The sequence below is a fragment of the Branchiostoma belcheri genome, unplaced genomic scaffold, assembly GCF_001625305.1.
Source record: "Branchiostoma belcheri isolate BF01 breed outbred unplaced genomic scaffold, Haploidv18h27 scaffold67, whole genome shotgun sequence".
NCBI classification, from domain to species: Eukaryota; Metazoa; Chordata; class Leptocardii; order Amphioxiformes; family Branchiostomatidae; genus Branchiostoma; species Branchiostoma belcheri.
The window spans coordinates 74,603-92,232 of record NW_017804320.1 but is presented as its reverse complement, the minus strand read 5'-3'; the positions used below and the strand labels follow the sequence as shown (position 1 = coordinate 92,232).

General features: G+C 38.4%; 2 protein-coding genes across 4 annotated transcripts in view; one reads left to right on the top strand and one right to left on the bottom strand.

Moving 5' to 3' along the window:
• LOC109483949 (oxysterol-binding protein-related protein 11-like) overlaps positions 1-11,902 on the bottom strand; it is a 33,061-nt gene extending 21,159 nt beyond the window's left edge. For both annotated transcript variants that reach the window (XM_019787096.1, XM_019787097.1), the window contains exons 1-2: positions 11,416-11,902; positions 2,896-3,071 (exon numbers count right to left, since the gene is read on the bottom strand). In XM_019787096.1, coding sequence (XP_019642655.1) covers positions 2,896-3,071; positions 11,416-11,654 — 415 coding nt within the window. In that variant the 5' untranslated portion in view covers positions 11,655-11,902. The remainder of the gene's footprint in view (positions 1-2,895; positions 3,072-11,415) is intronic.
• A 238-nt stretch (positions 11,903-12,140) lies between these two features.
• Positions 12,141-17,630, top strand: part of LOC109483951 (glycerol-3-phosphate dehydrogenase [NAD(+)], cytoplasmic-like) — a 12,600-nt gene continuing 7,110 nt past the window's right edge. For both annotated transcript variants that reach the window (XM_019787100.1, XM_019787099.1), the window contains exons 1-4: positions 12,141-12,364; positions 14,807-14,984; positions 16,517-16,657; positions 17,311-17,449. In XM_019787100.1, coding sequence (XP_019642659.1) covers positions 12,321-12,364; positions 14,807-14,984; positions 16,517-16,657; positions 17,311-17,449 — 502 coding nt within the window. In that variant the 5' untranslated portion in view covers positions 12,141-12,320. The remainder of the gene's footprint in view (positions 12,365-14,806; positions 14,985-16,516; positions 16,658-17,310; positions 17,450-17,630) is intronic.

The window sequence follows — 17,630 nt, the reverse complement described above, 5'->3', positions numbered from 1 at the left end:
TACGAGCTAAATATAAATTACCATGAATATAACTTAACCCTTGGTAGTCCTTAATTACTAAATTACAAAAATTGCTTGAAAAATAAGTTTAATCTAATTCTCAATATTCAATGTTGAAATATTGCAAACAACTTGATGATGACTGTTACAGTATGTAACATATAGATTGCAAAAATACATTACATATTTGATAATTTTGGTACTATATAATTATGTATACAGTTGATATACTTACTGATGTCCTAAAACATTTATGTATCATACAATAATTAATTTTTGTCACATCTCAACCACAAAAAAAAAGAACTAACTGCAAACGAATTTAGAATAAGGATATTTTTCCTTTTGAATAGATTTCTTGTACGAATAGAAGGTAGAAACCCCATTTCACCTACCTTTCAGTCTCCACATGAGTGACTGTAGGGTTTGCCATTGCTATCTACCCCTGCTAAGCAAGTTCCCCTGACACAAGCAACAAGGAAGAGGGCCTGCATGCCCTTTTTCGTAAGGCGTGATCAGCCTTTTTAAACTTCGTAATCCGTAGGCAGCCTCCAAAAAAACACGTAATTCGTAATAGGACATTAACCGTAAATCGTCAAGTCGTAATCAGCTGTGAGACTTTAACGTGATTCATAATCGGCGGGGAAAATTGTGCGTAAATCGTAATCACTACCCCCCATGCAGGCCCTCAAGGAAGATCATGACTGCCAAATATACTGTCAATCATGACCTCCTTATAAGGACATCGGCCATACCACTTTTCCAAGAGGTAATTCTATTTTTATCAACATGATCTAAGATTAGCAACATTTCCATATAATGAAAATGTTTTAAGTTCAGTTCTTTCTATACCACAGCCCTCACAAATATTATACTCTTTTATATATTCCTCTTGTAATAAAGGTTATTTTACCCATTTCTCAAGTGGTATGATCAATCCCCAAAACCCTCATACAAACAGCACAAACAAGGATCAAGGTCAAATCCATTTCTGCCCTTGCACGACCTTATGCTTTGAATAAGTGCATTTTACGCCATTTTTGTTTTTCTTATATCTAGTACTGACCATTTTCTACAAGTAGATCAGTTTCTGTATCTGTTTGGTCACTGACATCTATTCTACTAAATGTATCTGCTCAATGAAAAAAATAATCATAATATTATGTGGTTTCTTTGATGTATCTCAACATGTCCTTGAAAGTACGGTTTGTAAAATTCATTAGTTTCTACATATCCATTATTGCACGTACAAGGCTTCAGTACCTTTATAACAATATGTATAAAGACAAAAAAGTATTCTCTTTTGCCATTTTATTTTCTGTACATACACAATCTGCATGTAGGTGTGATCCTTAGGCAACAACAATTTAATTTGTTGTTTCTCAGATTTTTTCAGGAAAAATATGAAGCGACATGGCGAAATAAAAATGTAAAAAAAAAAAAAAGGCCAAGGCACCCCATGATAGCCGGAAATGTTACAATTTGAGCCATGAAGTGAACATACCAGGCTGGTTTATAATTAAAACAATATATTTTGAACTTTTAATGAAATAAAATTGCATTGTTACATTAAAAAACTTTAGCTAGGAAGAAAAGGACTTTCTTCAACCGTTGGGGCCAAAAGATGTCTTTCATTGAGCATTTGCAGTTGATTTAGAACCAAAAAAAATTTTTTTTTCAAATCAGAAGAAATGGACAGGGCGAATCCAAGAAACAACAAATTAAATTGGTGTGGCCTTATGTTAATCCCACATTACAGTAGTCTGAATCCACCACTTACACAGGAGTACATCAACTACCTAACAACTCCCCTCCACCCACAGACCCCATTAGTGGCCTTTTGTGATAAGAAAACTGGTAAAGGTCTCACTAAGCCTTTTTCAAGCCGAAGGGGCAATGGGTTGTTACTAGTATAATTCCACTGTCTTGGACATGGTATTAGAAGGCAGAGCCCATTTTTTGTACATTTTTCTGAACCACGCGAAAACGAGCACCAAGTGACCACCTGTATGAATGCAAAGAATCAACAGTGTGTTTGTTACCTGAACCACTCAGCCACACCCCCCCCCCCGGCTTTGTGATACCATTAGAAGAACAAGGATGTATAATGCAGTGAAGTAGTCAGGGCATTCTGCTGGATAAGTTTACTATCAGAAGTGTTAAGACAGGGCTCAAAATACTGGGTGCATATATGCACCTATTAAGTGCAGGTAAAATTGGGGCTGTGCAGGTATTTCTGATCAGGGCTTGAAATTAAAGGTGGTCCAATGGCCACTGACCACTAAAATTTATGCTGGGAAAACTAAAAAGACACTTTGGGACTTTTGGGGGGACAATAGAAAAATAATCAACATCAGAATGTCAGCCCTTCTTTTGTTTATCACACATCCCGTCTTTTGGATCCCCAGAAATCCCCCAGAATTTTCTGCAATTAGTGTGCCTGGGAGTGAACATAAGCAAAATAAAGTTGACTTCAAGTTGTAGTCATTCAATACTTGCCACAAAAACAGGTTGGGACAGTTCATCCTCACTTTAGGACATTGAAATTTATTTTTGGGACAGTGTTGGGACAATATGAAGAAAAGTTAATTTCGAGGCCTGTCTGATGTCTACTGTACCTGCACCTAACCTGTACCAGTCCATGTATTCGGTTTAAATAGTCATGTAGGTTTATGTGTGGATTTTTATTTACTGCATTGACTATTATAATAATTACCACCTATAAAGTGTAATTAATGAATATAGTTTCTGAACGGTTTTTAATATGATCCATACTTCCTAAATTCTGATGAGTGGTGCCGGTAATTTTCAAAGTTACCTGTACCAGTGCAGGTAGGCATAAAAAAAAATGATTTCGAGCCCTGGCATTAACATATCTAGAAACGCTGTCCTTACCACGTAACCTGTAGACCTCTCCATTGGCTGCGTTGATACTGAACGTGTGCGAATCCTCGTCGCTGGGTGACATCACTGATCCCGCCAGCTGTAGCGATCCTCGCGGCCTCTGTTTCTTACTCTCCTCATTTACATAATAGTCAAGAACTCCCGAGTCGGGGTCAAGTACAAACCACCTGGAGGTCAAGGGTCAAAAGGTCAAGGGTTAGAGGTTGATTAGGCTTGATGTCATGAAGCATTATACAATAATACTAACTGTAATAAAATTATCTTATCCTAGCTTATAACGGAATAAATATCTAACAAAGTATACATAAACTTTTAGAATTTCATGTATGGGATATACTGAAGTTTTGCACTGTTCCCTAAAGTATACATAAACTTTTAGAATTTCATATATGGGATACACTGAAATTTTGCACTGTTCCCTAAAGTATGGGATGTACCATGTGTTCTGGTAGCCTTTACCAAAATTGTGAGCTCAATACAGGAGCACAGGAATTACCAGAGGTTAATAGATAAATGCTAATCTTGCTCAAAAGACTTTCCTGCCTAGCTGCCACCTGGGACCTTACGACTGTCCAGCAATGGGCCAAACATCACCAATTTAATTTCTTGGTTAACGGATTTTCTAGAAAAATAATGGAGCGGGCGGGCGAAAAATAATAAAAACAAGAGTTCCACGACCTCATACCTTCGCCAAATGATGTTAACCCTTGCGGTTGAAGAATTATACAATTAATTTTGATAATTGATTTTGCAAATAAGACCCTCATTTGCATGAGTTATATCAGTTGATCTTATTCTCCACCCAATGACAGCTTTATCTTAACAAGAAGGCTATTATAGCACTTCCTCATAAATTATGCAAATGAGGTCATAATTTGAATAAATTAAGTTTATTGATGTTCGCCTTCACTTAACTTCAAGTATGAAATTCCCAGCAGTTACAACTATGAAATTATGAACATTTCCCATTAATTATGCAAATTAGGTCTTCATTTACATAATCTATATCCTCAGATGTTTTTTTCATTCTCAATTACATGTCACAAGTGTTTCATAGTCCTATTATCGAACAAAGCAGATTTATAGAATTTCCTCATTAATTATGTAAATTAGCTCCTGATTTGCATAATTGTCATTTGATTATGTCAAGCATCCCTTCAGCTACCTACATACCAAAAATCACGACAATCCGTCAACCGGTTCTCGAGTTATCATCCTTTGAAAAAATTTCAACAAACGCTCCTGCAGTTCCAGAACGAGCCGCTAGGGGGCCCAAACTCATGTCACTTCTTCCCCACCTGAAGAGCTATCTACCAACCAAAATTCGTGACCCTAGCATGTCCAGATCGCGAGATATCAAAACCGGAAGTTCTGCTGCAGTACCAACAAAAGCCGCCAGGGGGCCCAGAATCTAATCATTTCTAGGTCTCATCAAGACCTACCCACCTACCAAGTTTCATGACAATGCATATTAAGCTTCTTGAGTTATGCTGTTCACAAACAGACAGACAGACAGACAAACAGACAAACAGACAAACGCTACTGAAAACATAACCTTCTTGGCGAAGGTAATAAAAACAGGCCTAGGCATTCTATTATGGCCCAAAATGGTATGATAGGAGCCATGAAGTCAACACACCAGGCTGGTTCAAAATTTAAACAATGAATTTTGAACTTCTAATGATAGCACTGCATTGAAAGATAGAATAATTGTAACAACTAAGATGAAAAGGACTGTTTTCAACTGTTCAGGGCAAAATATGAGCATTTTGCAGTTGATTCTGAATTTTTATTTTTATTTGCAAATCAGAAAAAAATGAAGCGGGCGAATCCGTTAACCAAGAAATTAACTTGGTGTGGCCCTAGTTACAGATATCAGTATGCTATAGGGTAGGATTAATTCAACTTACTACATTAAAAGAATGACCAGAAAAATTGACTTATTTGAAAATCCAGTTTGCTGCCCTGAAATTGCATTGGATACCTTTAATAAATGACGTCATCTCATTCATATAAAAAGAATAAAAACGTTTCCATTGCATCTTCCTCAAGAAGATGTTTGAACTATCAAATGGCAAAGTAAGAGAAAGATTCAAAATCTTTGCATTGCAGCATTATCTCAAATCTCCCCCTTCAAAACTGTAACCCATAAAATGTGACCAAAAAATCCAAAGCAAACATACAAGGAATATATATACATAGTGTGGGTACCGGTAATATACAGTTACTACATTAATTCTAAAAACTGAAACATGAAACACAAGTTCGAGTGTGATCTACTGGTAAAATATGATGCATAAATGAAAGATACACATGTACTTGCTGCAGTACCACACAAGACTACTAGATGGCATTGCACAATGGAAAAATAAAAAAAATCAGACATATATTCATGTACATGCACATACAACAATGAATCTTAAACAATCTAAATCAGTATGACATAGCCTTGACACACACACTGCCAAAAAATAATATTTTGTTTCTATCTATTATAATTTATATTGATGTAAACCATATTTTATTCTTGCTCTTCTTTTCGAACCAAGAATACCTTTGTCTAATGCCAAATAGAAAGGTTACAGTAAGCATGCCACTTAGGCCACACCAATTTAATTTGTTGCTTCTCTGATTTTTTTCAGAAAAAAATATGAAGCGACAGGGCAAAATAAAAAAAAGAAACAGGCCAAGGCACCCCATGATAGCCGGAAATGTTACAATATGAGCCATGAAGTCAACATACCAGGTTGGTTTATAATCAAAATAATATATTTTGAACTTAAGATGAAACAAAATTACATTGTTACATTGAAAAACTTTAACAACTAAGAAGAAGAGAACTTTCTTCAACCGTTCGAGCCAAAATATGTCTTTTATTGTGCATTTTGCAGTTGATTTAAAACCTAAAAAAAAATTATTTATTCAAATCAGAAAAAAATGGACAGGGCGATCCTGAAGCTTAAAATTAAATTGGTGTGGCAGAATAAAGAACAGAAGGGAGGACAGAAAAATGGAAAGACAGTAAGCTGGCTCAAACACTCATCATACAGGTAAGAAGACAGTACAAGAAATATGAACAAAGACATGGACATGAAACATGCAGAGAGAGTAGTACTAGTACTAGTACATTTGAAAACAACTCCAGTTAAAAAATATTAATAATCTAAAGCCTTCCAATTATCAAATGAAAACTACATAATTTTTTTGTACATCATTCTATACAGTCTAATTTCCTTCCTTCTTTTTCATGGAGGCCAAAAATGATATGTCTGACTTGTATCATTTTGCATGTTTAAACTTATATTATCATAATCTCTATGAATTCTGGCAAGAATTTAACTAACAATAGTACTAACATGCATGTATTTACAGATACACATTTAAAAAATTGTTCCATACCGGTATATATATAACCATAGCTAGACTACAGATTTTTCCATTCATAATATAGAATCTAAGATGTTGGCAGATATATAATTTCTGGTAAGTGTGAAAGTTTAGGAGAGACACCAGTTTTTGACCTTACCTATATTGCCATCCCGTTATGAGGTTGGTATATTTGGCCAGCTGGCCTTGATAGGGTTGCCTTGACAACACAGCAAGAGAGAAAAAGAGAAGAAGGTTGTGATTGGTGGACAGTGATTCATACCATGACTCATCAGAACTTTGGTCTGAGACCACAGAACATTGTTCTGATACCATCATCGGGAATTTTAGAGATTTCCTGTATAACAGTTGTGTACCAACTTGTTGAACCAAGGCATTAAATTTAAGAGTAACCTGATTAACAATTACAGGTGCTTATACATATTATGTATGTAAACTAACTGAGAATTTGCAAGTTTTCCTGATTTTAAAGTGCTATGGCCACACCAATTTAATTTCTTGGTTGACGGATTTTTCTAGAAAAAGAATGGAGCAGGTGGACGAAAAAAATAAAAAAAAATAAATAAAAATGGCCCAGGCATCCTATTATGGCCCAAAATGGTACGATAGGAGCCATGAAGTCAACACACCAGGCTGGTTCAAAATTTAAACAATGAATTTTGAACTTTCAATGATACCACTGCATTGAAAGATGGAATAACTGTAAGTGTAACAACTAGAAAGAAAAGGACTGTTTTCAACTGTTCGGGGCAAAATATGTGCACTTTGCAGTTGATTCTGATTCTGATTTTTTTTTTTTTTTGCAAATCAGAAAAGAATGAAGCGGGCGAATTCGTTAACCAAGAAATTAAATTGGTGTGGCCTATGTACTTTTTTATTTACATCTTTGAGTCAGAGCCAACAAGTCTCATAGTTTGAGATGTAATTTCCTTACATAAATCTTTAGTGTAAAAAATTGTGTTTTTTTTCTTCAGGTATACCAGATGTTGTTAGAAATAATATACTTGTTACAGCCTAGGCAGTCAGAAACGTTAACTAAAATTAGTAGGTCGAAAGGCTATTTGGGCTGATAGCCAACATGTTTCAACAATTTGTGACCTAATGTCTAATAGTTTAGTACTAGTATGTTACGAGTAATACTAGTAACAACCCATGCCTGCTTGTCAAAGAACTCCAATACTACAGGTAATTATCATTTATCTCTGGGCAAAAACCAATATCCTGACTGCTGAGAAAGTACCAATAATTCAGAGTGCATAGTACATGTGTATATGATTAGTACTGTGTAATGGAGAAATATTGGGTAAAACCGTGTAACACAGGGTTCAAAATAACCACTTGCAACATGCAATTTCCAGAAAAAATTGCATTTAAAAAAGTTTGAACAGAATGCATTTTGGAGACTACAAAATATTCAAACTCAACTTTTAAGATCATTATTAACAACATGCGTAGCAAGTATTTAAACGTACATGCATGTACTTCCCCAGCAATTTTGCATTCGGTGCGAAAAGGCATTTGATTTTGAACTTGAAGGTCATGGTGGAAACAATTTTGTAACTTACAGTACTGTACAATTACAAAACATGTTATGATTTGTCTGATGCAGGTAATCTTCAATGTGCATCTGTACCAGTGCAGGTATGCAAAGTATTTCCAGCTTTGATGAAGGATTGTGTAAATATATAAGCTTTAGGCCACACCAATTTAATTTCTTGAATTAGTTTTTAGTTTTTTGATTTTTCTAGAAAAATAATGGAGCGAGCGGGCGAAAAAAAAATAATAAAACAGGCCTAGGCATCCTATTATGGCCCAAAATGGTACAATAGGAGCCATGAAGTCAACACACCAGGCTGGTTCAAAATTTAAACAATGAATTTTGAACTTTTAATGATACCACTGCATTGAAAGATGGAATTACTGTAACACGTAGTAAGAAAAGGACAGTTCTCAACTGTTCAGGGCAAAAAACGAGCATTTTGCAGTTGATTCTGAATTTTTATTTTTATTTGCGAATCAGAAATAAATGAATCAGCGAATCCGTTAACCAAGAAATTAAATTGGTGTGGCCTTAAAGGTGCCCTAAGCGATATCAGGGCATTAAAATAGGAAATATGTGGAACAAGACAATCTGTATGGTATTGACACATACCACCAAGTATCAGCACATTTGCATCATTATTGCATACGTTTGGCGTTTGAAACAGCACAGAAACTAGCCCAGAGACAAGTTGCTCGATTTATCGGGGCCTCCATTTAATCGGCCCCAAAATCCACCAAGTAACCGTTTCCCGTCGGCAATTTTCGGGAACTCCCGCGAAAAATGGAACGCGCTGCCTTGGTTCCATGGATCGAACGCAGGAGTTCGAAACCGATTGACTTCAAATTTGACGATTTTTGAATGGTCAGAACCTTGTATTAAATTCTTCTTTTTGTATATACTTGAATGTTATCATATCACTTATTATATTGCATGTGGTAGCCACATTCATACAGTTTCTCATACCAAGAAACGGATTTTATGACATTACGCGAAATGTATCAAAATGTAGCGGAAACTCAGGATGGTGTGTGCCATTGGCTTACAACTGGGCTAAAATTTGACTACCGCGATGTGCGCATCGTCATAGTTTTTTGGGGGGCAAACCCGTTTGTCCTAAAATTTACCGGGGGTCTTTGGTACCAATGTAAAGGCGAAGAAGTGGGCTATCACACTGTGGTATTAGCTAATGGGATCCAGTCGAACAGCAAAAAGACAAGCACAAATAAACTGACCAAAAATTGCTAATGTTTGGAAGGCCGTAGCGCTCGCTGTAATTTTGCAATGCACGAAATATCTACATGGTTGTACACGGCAAATCCTGCAGATATGTAAAAGTATAAACATTATGTAGGTCTGAGGTATTTTTGTTACAATATAGGCAGTGATTTACACCCTTGCAACGGGGTCAAATCGTGACCCGGCAAATGCCGTATCTTAGAGAATAACGCGTTGCGGTTCGACTGATTCAGCACGTTCTATTGACCCCTGGAAAGGTCGCGGTAAACCACGTGACTCGTCCTCGGCTCTGCTCGGAAGACGTCGGAAGTGTTCGCGAGCGCTCGGAAATTTCAAAAATGGCCGACACCACTGCCGGCGGCGGGAGGCACGTAGTTTTTCACGGCGTTCGTACGGCAAAGCGGCATCGAATTTTTGCTCCATGACTATCGGTATGGGATAGGATAGGGTTGATTCAACATACTACGTGAAAATGTGACAAAAAGACAGACTTTTGAAATTGAATGCTCCCAGCCTACTATCGGCCAGATATCGCTTAGGGCACCTTTAAGTTTGACTTTTGTGTATGGATGTGAAGTATTTACAGGAGGTGGGGGGGGGGAGAACTGCATTAGATAGAAAGAAATTTGCCACAAGAGGAGTGACAGGAAAGAGAGAGGAAGAAAACAGAATATCCATGGCAGGAAGTATTCATGTTAGACTCTCTTTTTCTCAATTACAAAATGAGGAAATTCTCATTATTGTTAGAGCCATCAAACCCCTCCCAGACCCTCCTTTGGCCCGATTTACATGGAGCAAAATATATCTGTCCTGCCATTCGACACCGCGCAGCGCGAACTGTAAGACAGTTTTTTATGCGTGTAAACAGGTCCGCCACTAGTACTGATGCGCCATACTGCGTTTTTTCTGTGGTGCATCGAGGAGGTGCCACAAGTGTGGCGCGACACTCAGTGGGGAGTCTGCGTCGCGGCCCAGCAGTATGTTAACAGTCAGACCTGCGTTGCACGCAGCCCTTTTCTGCATGCCTACAGATTTGGGAGCACGCAGACAAAACTTTTTCTGCATGCGGTCTGCGGATTCACCACCCATACATACGTACCGTACATAAGCAGCACGTGTGAGAACCCTGTGCGTGAACGGCCTCCTTATGGTAAAGTTGCAATCGCACAGAGATCGTACGTTATAAGCACGTACAACTCATTTACCACTTGCGCAGCAAACAACGTTAACGCACGCAACCGCTCACGGCCAGATGTGGCGTGCAGACCACACTCTTACACCTTACACAACCGTGCGAGTGACGTGCGTCGACGCCACTCCTTCCCCACGTTTAAAAAAAACGTAGCAGATATCCCAATAAAAGGTACAGACAAAAAGCATGCACAGCGGGTTGTGACCAGGGCTTAAGAAACAGAGTTCACCACATGTGACGAAGCACGCAGTGGGAGCCACTGTCCTTGTGTGTAAAACGACAAGTGTCCTAGGAGATTTGACCCGCGCCGCACATCGAATGTCACAAGACAGATATACATGTATTTTGTCTTGTGTAAATTGGGCCTTTGTTTGTGAGTGTGACGTGTTATAGCTTATATATATTTATATAATACATTAATACTAGGAAACTTATACATGCAACCAATCAGAGAGGGCCTGCATGCCCTTTTTCGTAAGGCATAATCAGGCCTTTCTGGACTTCGTAATTCGTATGAAGCTTCCCCTAAAATCGACGTAACTCGTGATAGGACATTAGCCACAAATCGTAAAGTCGTAATCAGCTCTGAGACTTTAACGTAATTTGTAATCGGTGAAAATCTTGTGTAATTCGTAATCAATACCCCCCCATGCAGGCCCTCATTAGATACTTGACAACCTATTGTATTTTCTTAATTAAAACCTCATGACCCTGTCCACCCTGACCCTAGAACTAGGCTAACCCTGAAGGTGATCCTGTGTATAATTTGTGTGAAAAAAAATAATGTAACAGTAACATTTCTGAGCAGCAATAATGAATGGATGTTTCAAATTCACTGATTCGAATGAATTTCTTCCCTTCTGAGATGCCCAGTATTTTAGTCTCAGTGAGACTTTTGTTTACTTTATTGATAGAATGTTCCACTCAAATTTGCTACGGCAAACAAAAATCATCATGCTTCAACCTTAAGAAAACTCGAGCTATCTTTCACAAACCCAGTAGATGTGTAATTTAATTACGTTATAGTTATTATCATAACATCCTTAGTCATACGTACAGACACAGTTATGATGTTGACAGGACTGAATATACAACATTCAAATTTGTGTTTATGATTTAGTTGCTAGAGATTTCTGAACTGGACACCGCCTACCTGTACTGCCAGCCTTTCATCACGTTGGTATATTTGCTTAGCTGTCCCTCGAACGGTCGCTTCAAACCTTCCTGCTCGGACAGTTCCAGCTCTTTAGCCCGCGCCATGACGGCCAGCAGCTGCTGTCTCTCGGCCTCGTTGAACTGGGAAAGGTCGACGGCCGGCTGGGCAGCGGCGGCGGGCGCTGAAGGCTCACTAGCCGCGGGCGACCCACTCCGGGTCACGTCATTCGTCGCCATGTTGCCAAAGGAGGTGGGGAGGGGGGCCGCGTAATTCTTCCACTTTCTATCGAATCAAACTCCCAGTTCTCTCTTATTTAACGGGCCCACAGAAACCCATTTGTAAACGCTTACAAATTAATCGATTCCTGTAGCGTATGCCACCACTATGTACAATAATCAACAAAAATTTCACGGGAAAAATCGTATTTTTATATTTGGGGAGGCGGAAGCAAAACAGGGAGGATGATGGGACGTCTAAATCATGACATCTTTGGAAGCAACTATTATTTCACTAGGGTAGAATATTTACCTAATTAGAACGTTAATATTGAATAACAAAACAAACAAAAAGTAGCTTTCTACTAGAGATACTGTATAATTTTGTAACAATATTTACAAACCGTAAACTTTCCAAACAAAGTGTATACGATGAAATATTTGTTTACCCGTATATTCTAGATGCCTACCTAATATATATTCTAGATGGAACAGTCTGAATTGCTCTCTGTGACGTGTTTTCACCTTTAACCTTTTGGCTCGCCGGTTGAGTCGCTCTTCTGAGTTGTGGCGGAATTTTCGTTTCTCTCAAGCTGTCCTATTTCCTTTTCGAGACCAACCTCACCAAGGTTTAACCCGTCTTAAGATTTCTGTTCTACACGACACCTCCCTGAGTGACTTTTAAGGATGTCCGCACCGAAGAAAGTAGCGATTATTGGATCTGGAAACTGGTAAGATTTTACTAAGATAAAGCCATGTGTTTTGTCCGGCCGCGCCCCCAACTTTAGCCTAGTTTTTTTCTCAGGCTGATGTAACTTTTTTTTAAACTCCACAGCAAAGGCTAATATTTAACAAACCATACGGTTTAGCTGCTACGGTTTAACGGTTGGTGTTTCTTTGGTTTAGAATATACAAGCTGGTTAGAAACACCGGTGCTATAACGTTAGTAGTCTGACCTAGTTCTAAAATAATTTATATGACCTTGCTAGGACGCGCACTTCAAGTTTACTTCAAACGCTTTCTTACCATACAGTATACTGTGTTTGGACGACCACATCGTTGAACGGTTTACCACTCAACATTTTAAATGTTGCGCGTCTTTCCGGGCTCAAATTCTCGTTGCTTTTACACCAATAAGGAAAGGGGAGGGGCCTGACCAAATGTAGTTTTATAAACTGTGACCAAGTGACCTTACTCGGTGACTCAGCTAGTATTTTGGCACGGTAACCCATGTTCGGATTGTTCGACATTCTGACAGGGCTCGAAATACTGGGTGCATGTGCACCTTAGTGCACCAAAAATTGGAGCTGTGCACCCAATTTTTTTCTGTCGGTGCACTGTACCCAAACATTTTTGTAGGTATTTTTGTACATATCAACTCTATAATAGTATACAGGATATTGTTGGTGTCTAAGTGTCAGAAAATAATAAAATCTTTGTTGAAGTACTTGTTTAAGATTTTGAAGTTAGCTCCCATTTCAGATTCAAGCTCAGAAGAGGAGCAGTAAGATCTGTAATTAGGTTTTGTTTTATATGGTGCACCCAAAAAATTTTTGTGCACCTATATTTGTTATGTTGGGTGCACCATAGCCGTGGACGACTCTGGTACCCTTTTTGCATGATAATTATCATGCAAAAAGGGTACCAGAGTCGTCCACGGCTAGGTGCACCAGTGCACCTATTCCCAAGAATGAATTTCAAGCCCTGTTCTGTAACGGGTATATATAATTGATTTTAGACCTGGTAACTTGTCAGAAATATCTCCAGCAACAGAAATACCCAGGCCCTACTGGAGAGACAGACAACACTTGATACTTATTCAGCGTTTAGACAAGATTATTTTTGTAGTCCTTTGGGACTACAGTATCTGCTTGAAAGATGGCGAAGTGGAGGATTTGCATAATAGGACATGGCCAGTGGTGAGAGATGCTTTATCAGACTGACATTTCTTGATTGTCGTTGTTTTGTAGTTGTTACTTCATACCAGTTGCATCTGTGTGTATTAATTATGGTATTGACTAAAGTGTCGAGGCAAATTTACATGTGTAATTAACAATGATTAGAATGAATGCAGACAAGTTAAGAATGTGTGAATCATGCAATTTGAATTGTTTAGAAAGAAATTAAGCATTAGACAAGCATTTTTTGTTAGAAACACTGCTGATACACTTTTTTTGTTAAAAAGACTGTGCAAATACCCTTTTTGCTCCAAACTCTATCTTGATAATGATCAAAATAGCCTTGTGTAAACGAAGACATTGTTGCCTGGTCATTGTTTTCATCAACATATTTACATGACAATAATGTGTGATGAGAAGTAAGATAGTTGCTTGGTTTTAGTTGCCTAGTAGCAAAAAGTACACTTAATCTTGTGATCTTTCTTTCTTTGCTTATTGAGTAATTCCAAGGAGGTTTAATTTCATTGGTAATTAACAGTTTGGATTGACTGTCAATAACCATTTCTAATAATAAAAGAAGTAATATATATGTACTACTAGTAATATAATATGATACACAGAGTCTCTTGTAAAGCAGTGTAAAATTAATTACTCAAACACATTCACATATATGGTGACAGGAGTCTAAATCCCTCCTACTATAAAATTGCAACATTTAACCCAACACCAGTTACCATGGTGATAGACAGTCTGGTCATTGACCAGGTCAGAGGTCAGTGTTTGGAATGGAAGAAGAAGAAACAGAGCAAAAACAATGTTTTCCTTCGGTAAACATAATGAGAGAAGTCCTTTTTTTAAAAAGGATTTAAAATTCGTTGTATTTGTAATAAAAATGTAATTCAAACTAGAGAAGTAACATTTGCAAAGCCTTGGGACATGGTCTACTCTGTTAATTTTTACTCAAACACATTCACATTCATGTACTATGAGTACTAGTATCTGGTGACAGGAGTAGAGCAGACCATGAAATTGCAACATTATGTAACCCAGCACCAGTCACCATGGTGACAGACGGTCAACAATCATGTCATTGGCCAGGTCAAAGGTTAGCGTTTGGAACAGAAAGGAAGAGGAAGAAACTGAGTAAAAGCAATATGTTTTCCTTCAGTAAACATAACAATATGTTTTCTTTCGATAAACATAATAATGAGAGAAGTCAAAAAGGATTTAAAAACGTAATTCAAATAATTGTTAATTGACTTTCCCTTTTCCTAGGGGTTCTGCTATTGGGAAGATAATCGGCAAGAATGCAGCCAGACTGGACCAGTTTGAGACGCAGGTGAACATGTGGGTGTTTGAGGAGATGATCGACGGCAGGAAACTGACAGAAATCATCAACACAGACCACGAGAACGTCAAGTACCTTCCTGGACACAAACTTCCCGAGAACATTGTACGTACGGCAAAAATTAGGTTGCCCATCAGAATTTTAGGTTGCCCCACCTATAAGTTACTACTTTCCTCAAGTAATGTTACATACATAAGCCTTTGACAATATTTCTAACAGCCTTTACTTAAAATGCCTAAAATTAAAAAGCATCTGCCGGATATAGTGGTGCAAGCCAAGTGGGCATGATTTTTTTTTGGGGGGGGGCATTCTTAAAATTCAGTTAGCACACTGGGCTACCTAGGTTCAAAATAGGTTGCCCCAAGTAAAATTTGGTTGCCCGGGGCAACTGGGCAGACAGGTATTTTGCACGCTGCAGTTGCTTTATTTTCTCTCCTTTGAATCATAGGTACACAGCCCTAAGGACAGGCACTTAACGGTACACACCCCAGTTCTTCCACCACCGGGGTCCGTGGTAGTGCATGTTAAAAAAGTAGACGAAAGAGTTTTGAGGGTCCAAGTTTGAGGTGACATTTCTCCTAAACTGCCATGAAATATTATTAAACATTAAAATGGCTGAAGATTGTACTGTAAGAAATGGTGATTTTAGGGTGAAAATTTCTTTTGGCTCCAAACCTTACTTACATGTATTCTTGCGCGCCAAGTGTAATCTGCCTGTTTGACCTAGATTTTGCTCCGCGCCTCAGAGTCGATTTGCAACCCCTTGCAGTGTGGATGATTAAAAAAATTGGAGTACTAGAAGTTTCTTCATAATGTACTTGGGTATAGTCAAGGCTTGGGTCTTGCCAGCATCAGTCATTTCTGCCAGAAAATTTTTTTCTCTATATGGGATTATCCTATGCCAAAATTCCCAATTTTGTGCCTTAATTTTGGAGTGAAATTAATGTTTTTTCTTGTTGATTTTACCACAATTAGAGAGGTTAAAGAAACCAAACTCAGTTGGTCTTGTAGCTGAAGAGATATCCTTTCGTCCCATGTACAGTAGTGTTATTCTCCTTCCGAATTTCCACGGCAGAGACGGTCGCTAGATTTGGGGTGTGCAGCTTCGTATAGAAACCCAGACTTTTTGACAATACAAATTTAAAAAGTGGTGTGTCAGTTGACAGCTTACAAATTTCTAAAAGACCTCATCGTTTACCAGATTTTTAAATCTCTTTTGAAGAGATAATGGCCACAGTTTATTGATGCCCAACATAATACACTAAGTTGATAATTATATTCCACCTCATCTGAAAGATATGAGTGTTTCCAAAGAAGCTTATCTTGTGACATGTGCCCCTGTCTGTCAAGCCTGGCATGCCTGACCACCGTAGGGGGGCCAACCGCTGTATGTTGTTGTTGTTGTTGTTGTTGTTGTTGTCCTGAGCAAACCGGAGGCACCGTGAACTGAACAAGGACTGTTTGAACGCACAAAATGTACGTCAGAAATGTGAAATAATGACAAATGTGTTGAAAAGTGATAGTAACTGTAATTGATAACACTGAAATTTAGTATAATTAGGATTTTTCTAATTTTTGCGTAAAAAGTTTCATAATGCAGCGTTAACTTTATATCATTCCAACTGTCTTTCCTGCAGGTTGCGATCCCTGATGTAGTGGAGGCCTGTATGTCTGCAGACATCCATGTGTGGGTCCTACCACATCAGTTTGTCAGGGGGGTGTGTCAAAAACTGAAGGGAAACATCAAACCTGATGCCATTGCTCTGTCTCTCATCAAGGTAATGCCTTAAGTTGTAATATTCAATCAGAAAACATGTTGGGTTTGACTCCAAAAGGGAGTGAGGTATGTAGTGCTTGACTTGTCTGTCTGTCTGTGTTTTTGCTATTTACACCCTAAGGCCACACCAATTTAATTTCTTGGTTGACGGATTCGCCCACTTTCTGATTTGCAAAAAAAAAAAAAAATCGGAATCAACTGCAAAATGCTCATATTTTGCCTTAAACAGTTGAGAACAGCCCTTTTCTTCCTAGTTGTTACAGTTATTTCATCTTTCAATGCAGTGGTATCATTAAAAGTTCAAAATTCATTGTTTAAATTTTGAACCAGCCTGGTGTGTTGACTTCATGGCTCCTATTGTAACATTTTGGGCCATAATAAGATGCCTAGGCCTGTTTTTATTTTATTTTTTTTTCACCCGCCCGCTCCATTATTTTTCTAGAAAAAATCCGTTAACCAAGAAATTAAATTGGTGTGGCCTAACTCTCAAGTTGATTTAGTGTCTGTTGTTCCCGAAATGCAGTGTTAACATATACTAGTTCATCATTGGTGTTGCTATTGTGTGTCTGGGGCTGGAAGGGTTGCAATCTCTAAAGGTCTTACTTACTAGTATGATTTTACTGATGCAAGCATTTCATTAACTGTTCTGTTAAGGGCCTGGATGAGAGTCAGGCTGGCGTGGACCTCATCTCAAATGTGATTAACAAGGAGCTGGGGACGGAGGTCAACGTCCTGATGGGAGCTAATCTGGCTAAGGAAGTCGCTAACGGACACTTCTGTGAAACCACAATAGGTAGGGATGGATGGATGGATGGATGGATGGATGGATGGATGGATGGATGGATGGATGGATGGATGGATGGATGGATGAATGGACGGATGGATGGATGGAAGGAGTAGTGGATGGATGGATGGATGGATGGATGGATGGATGGATGGATGGATGGATGGATGGATGGATGGATGTGGATGGA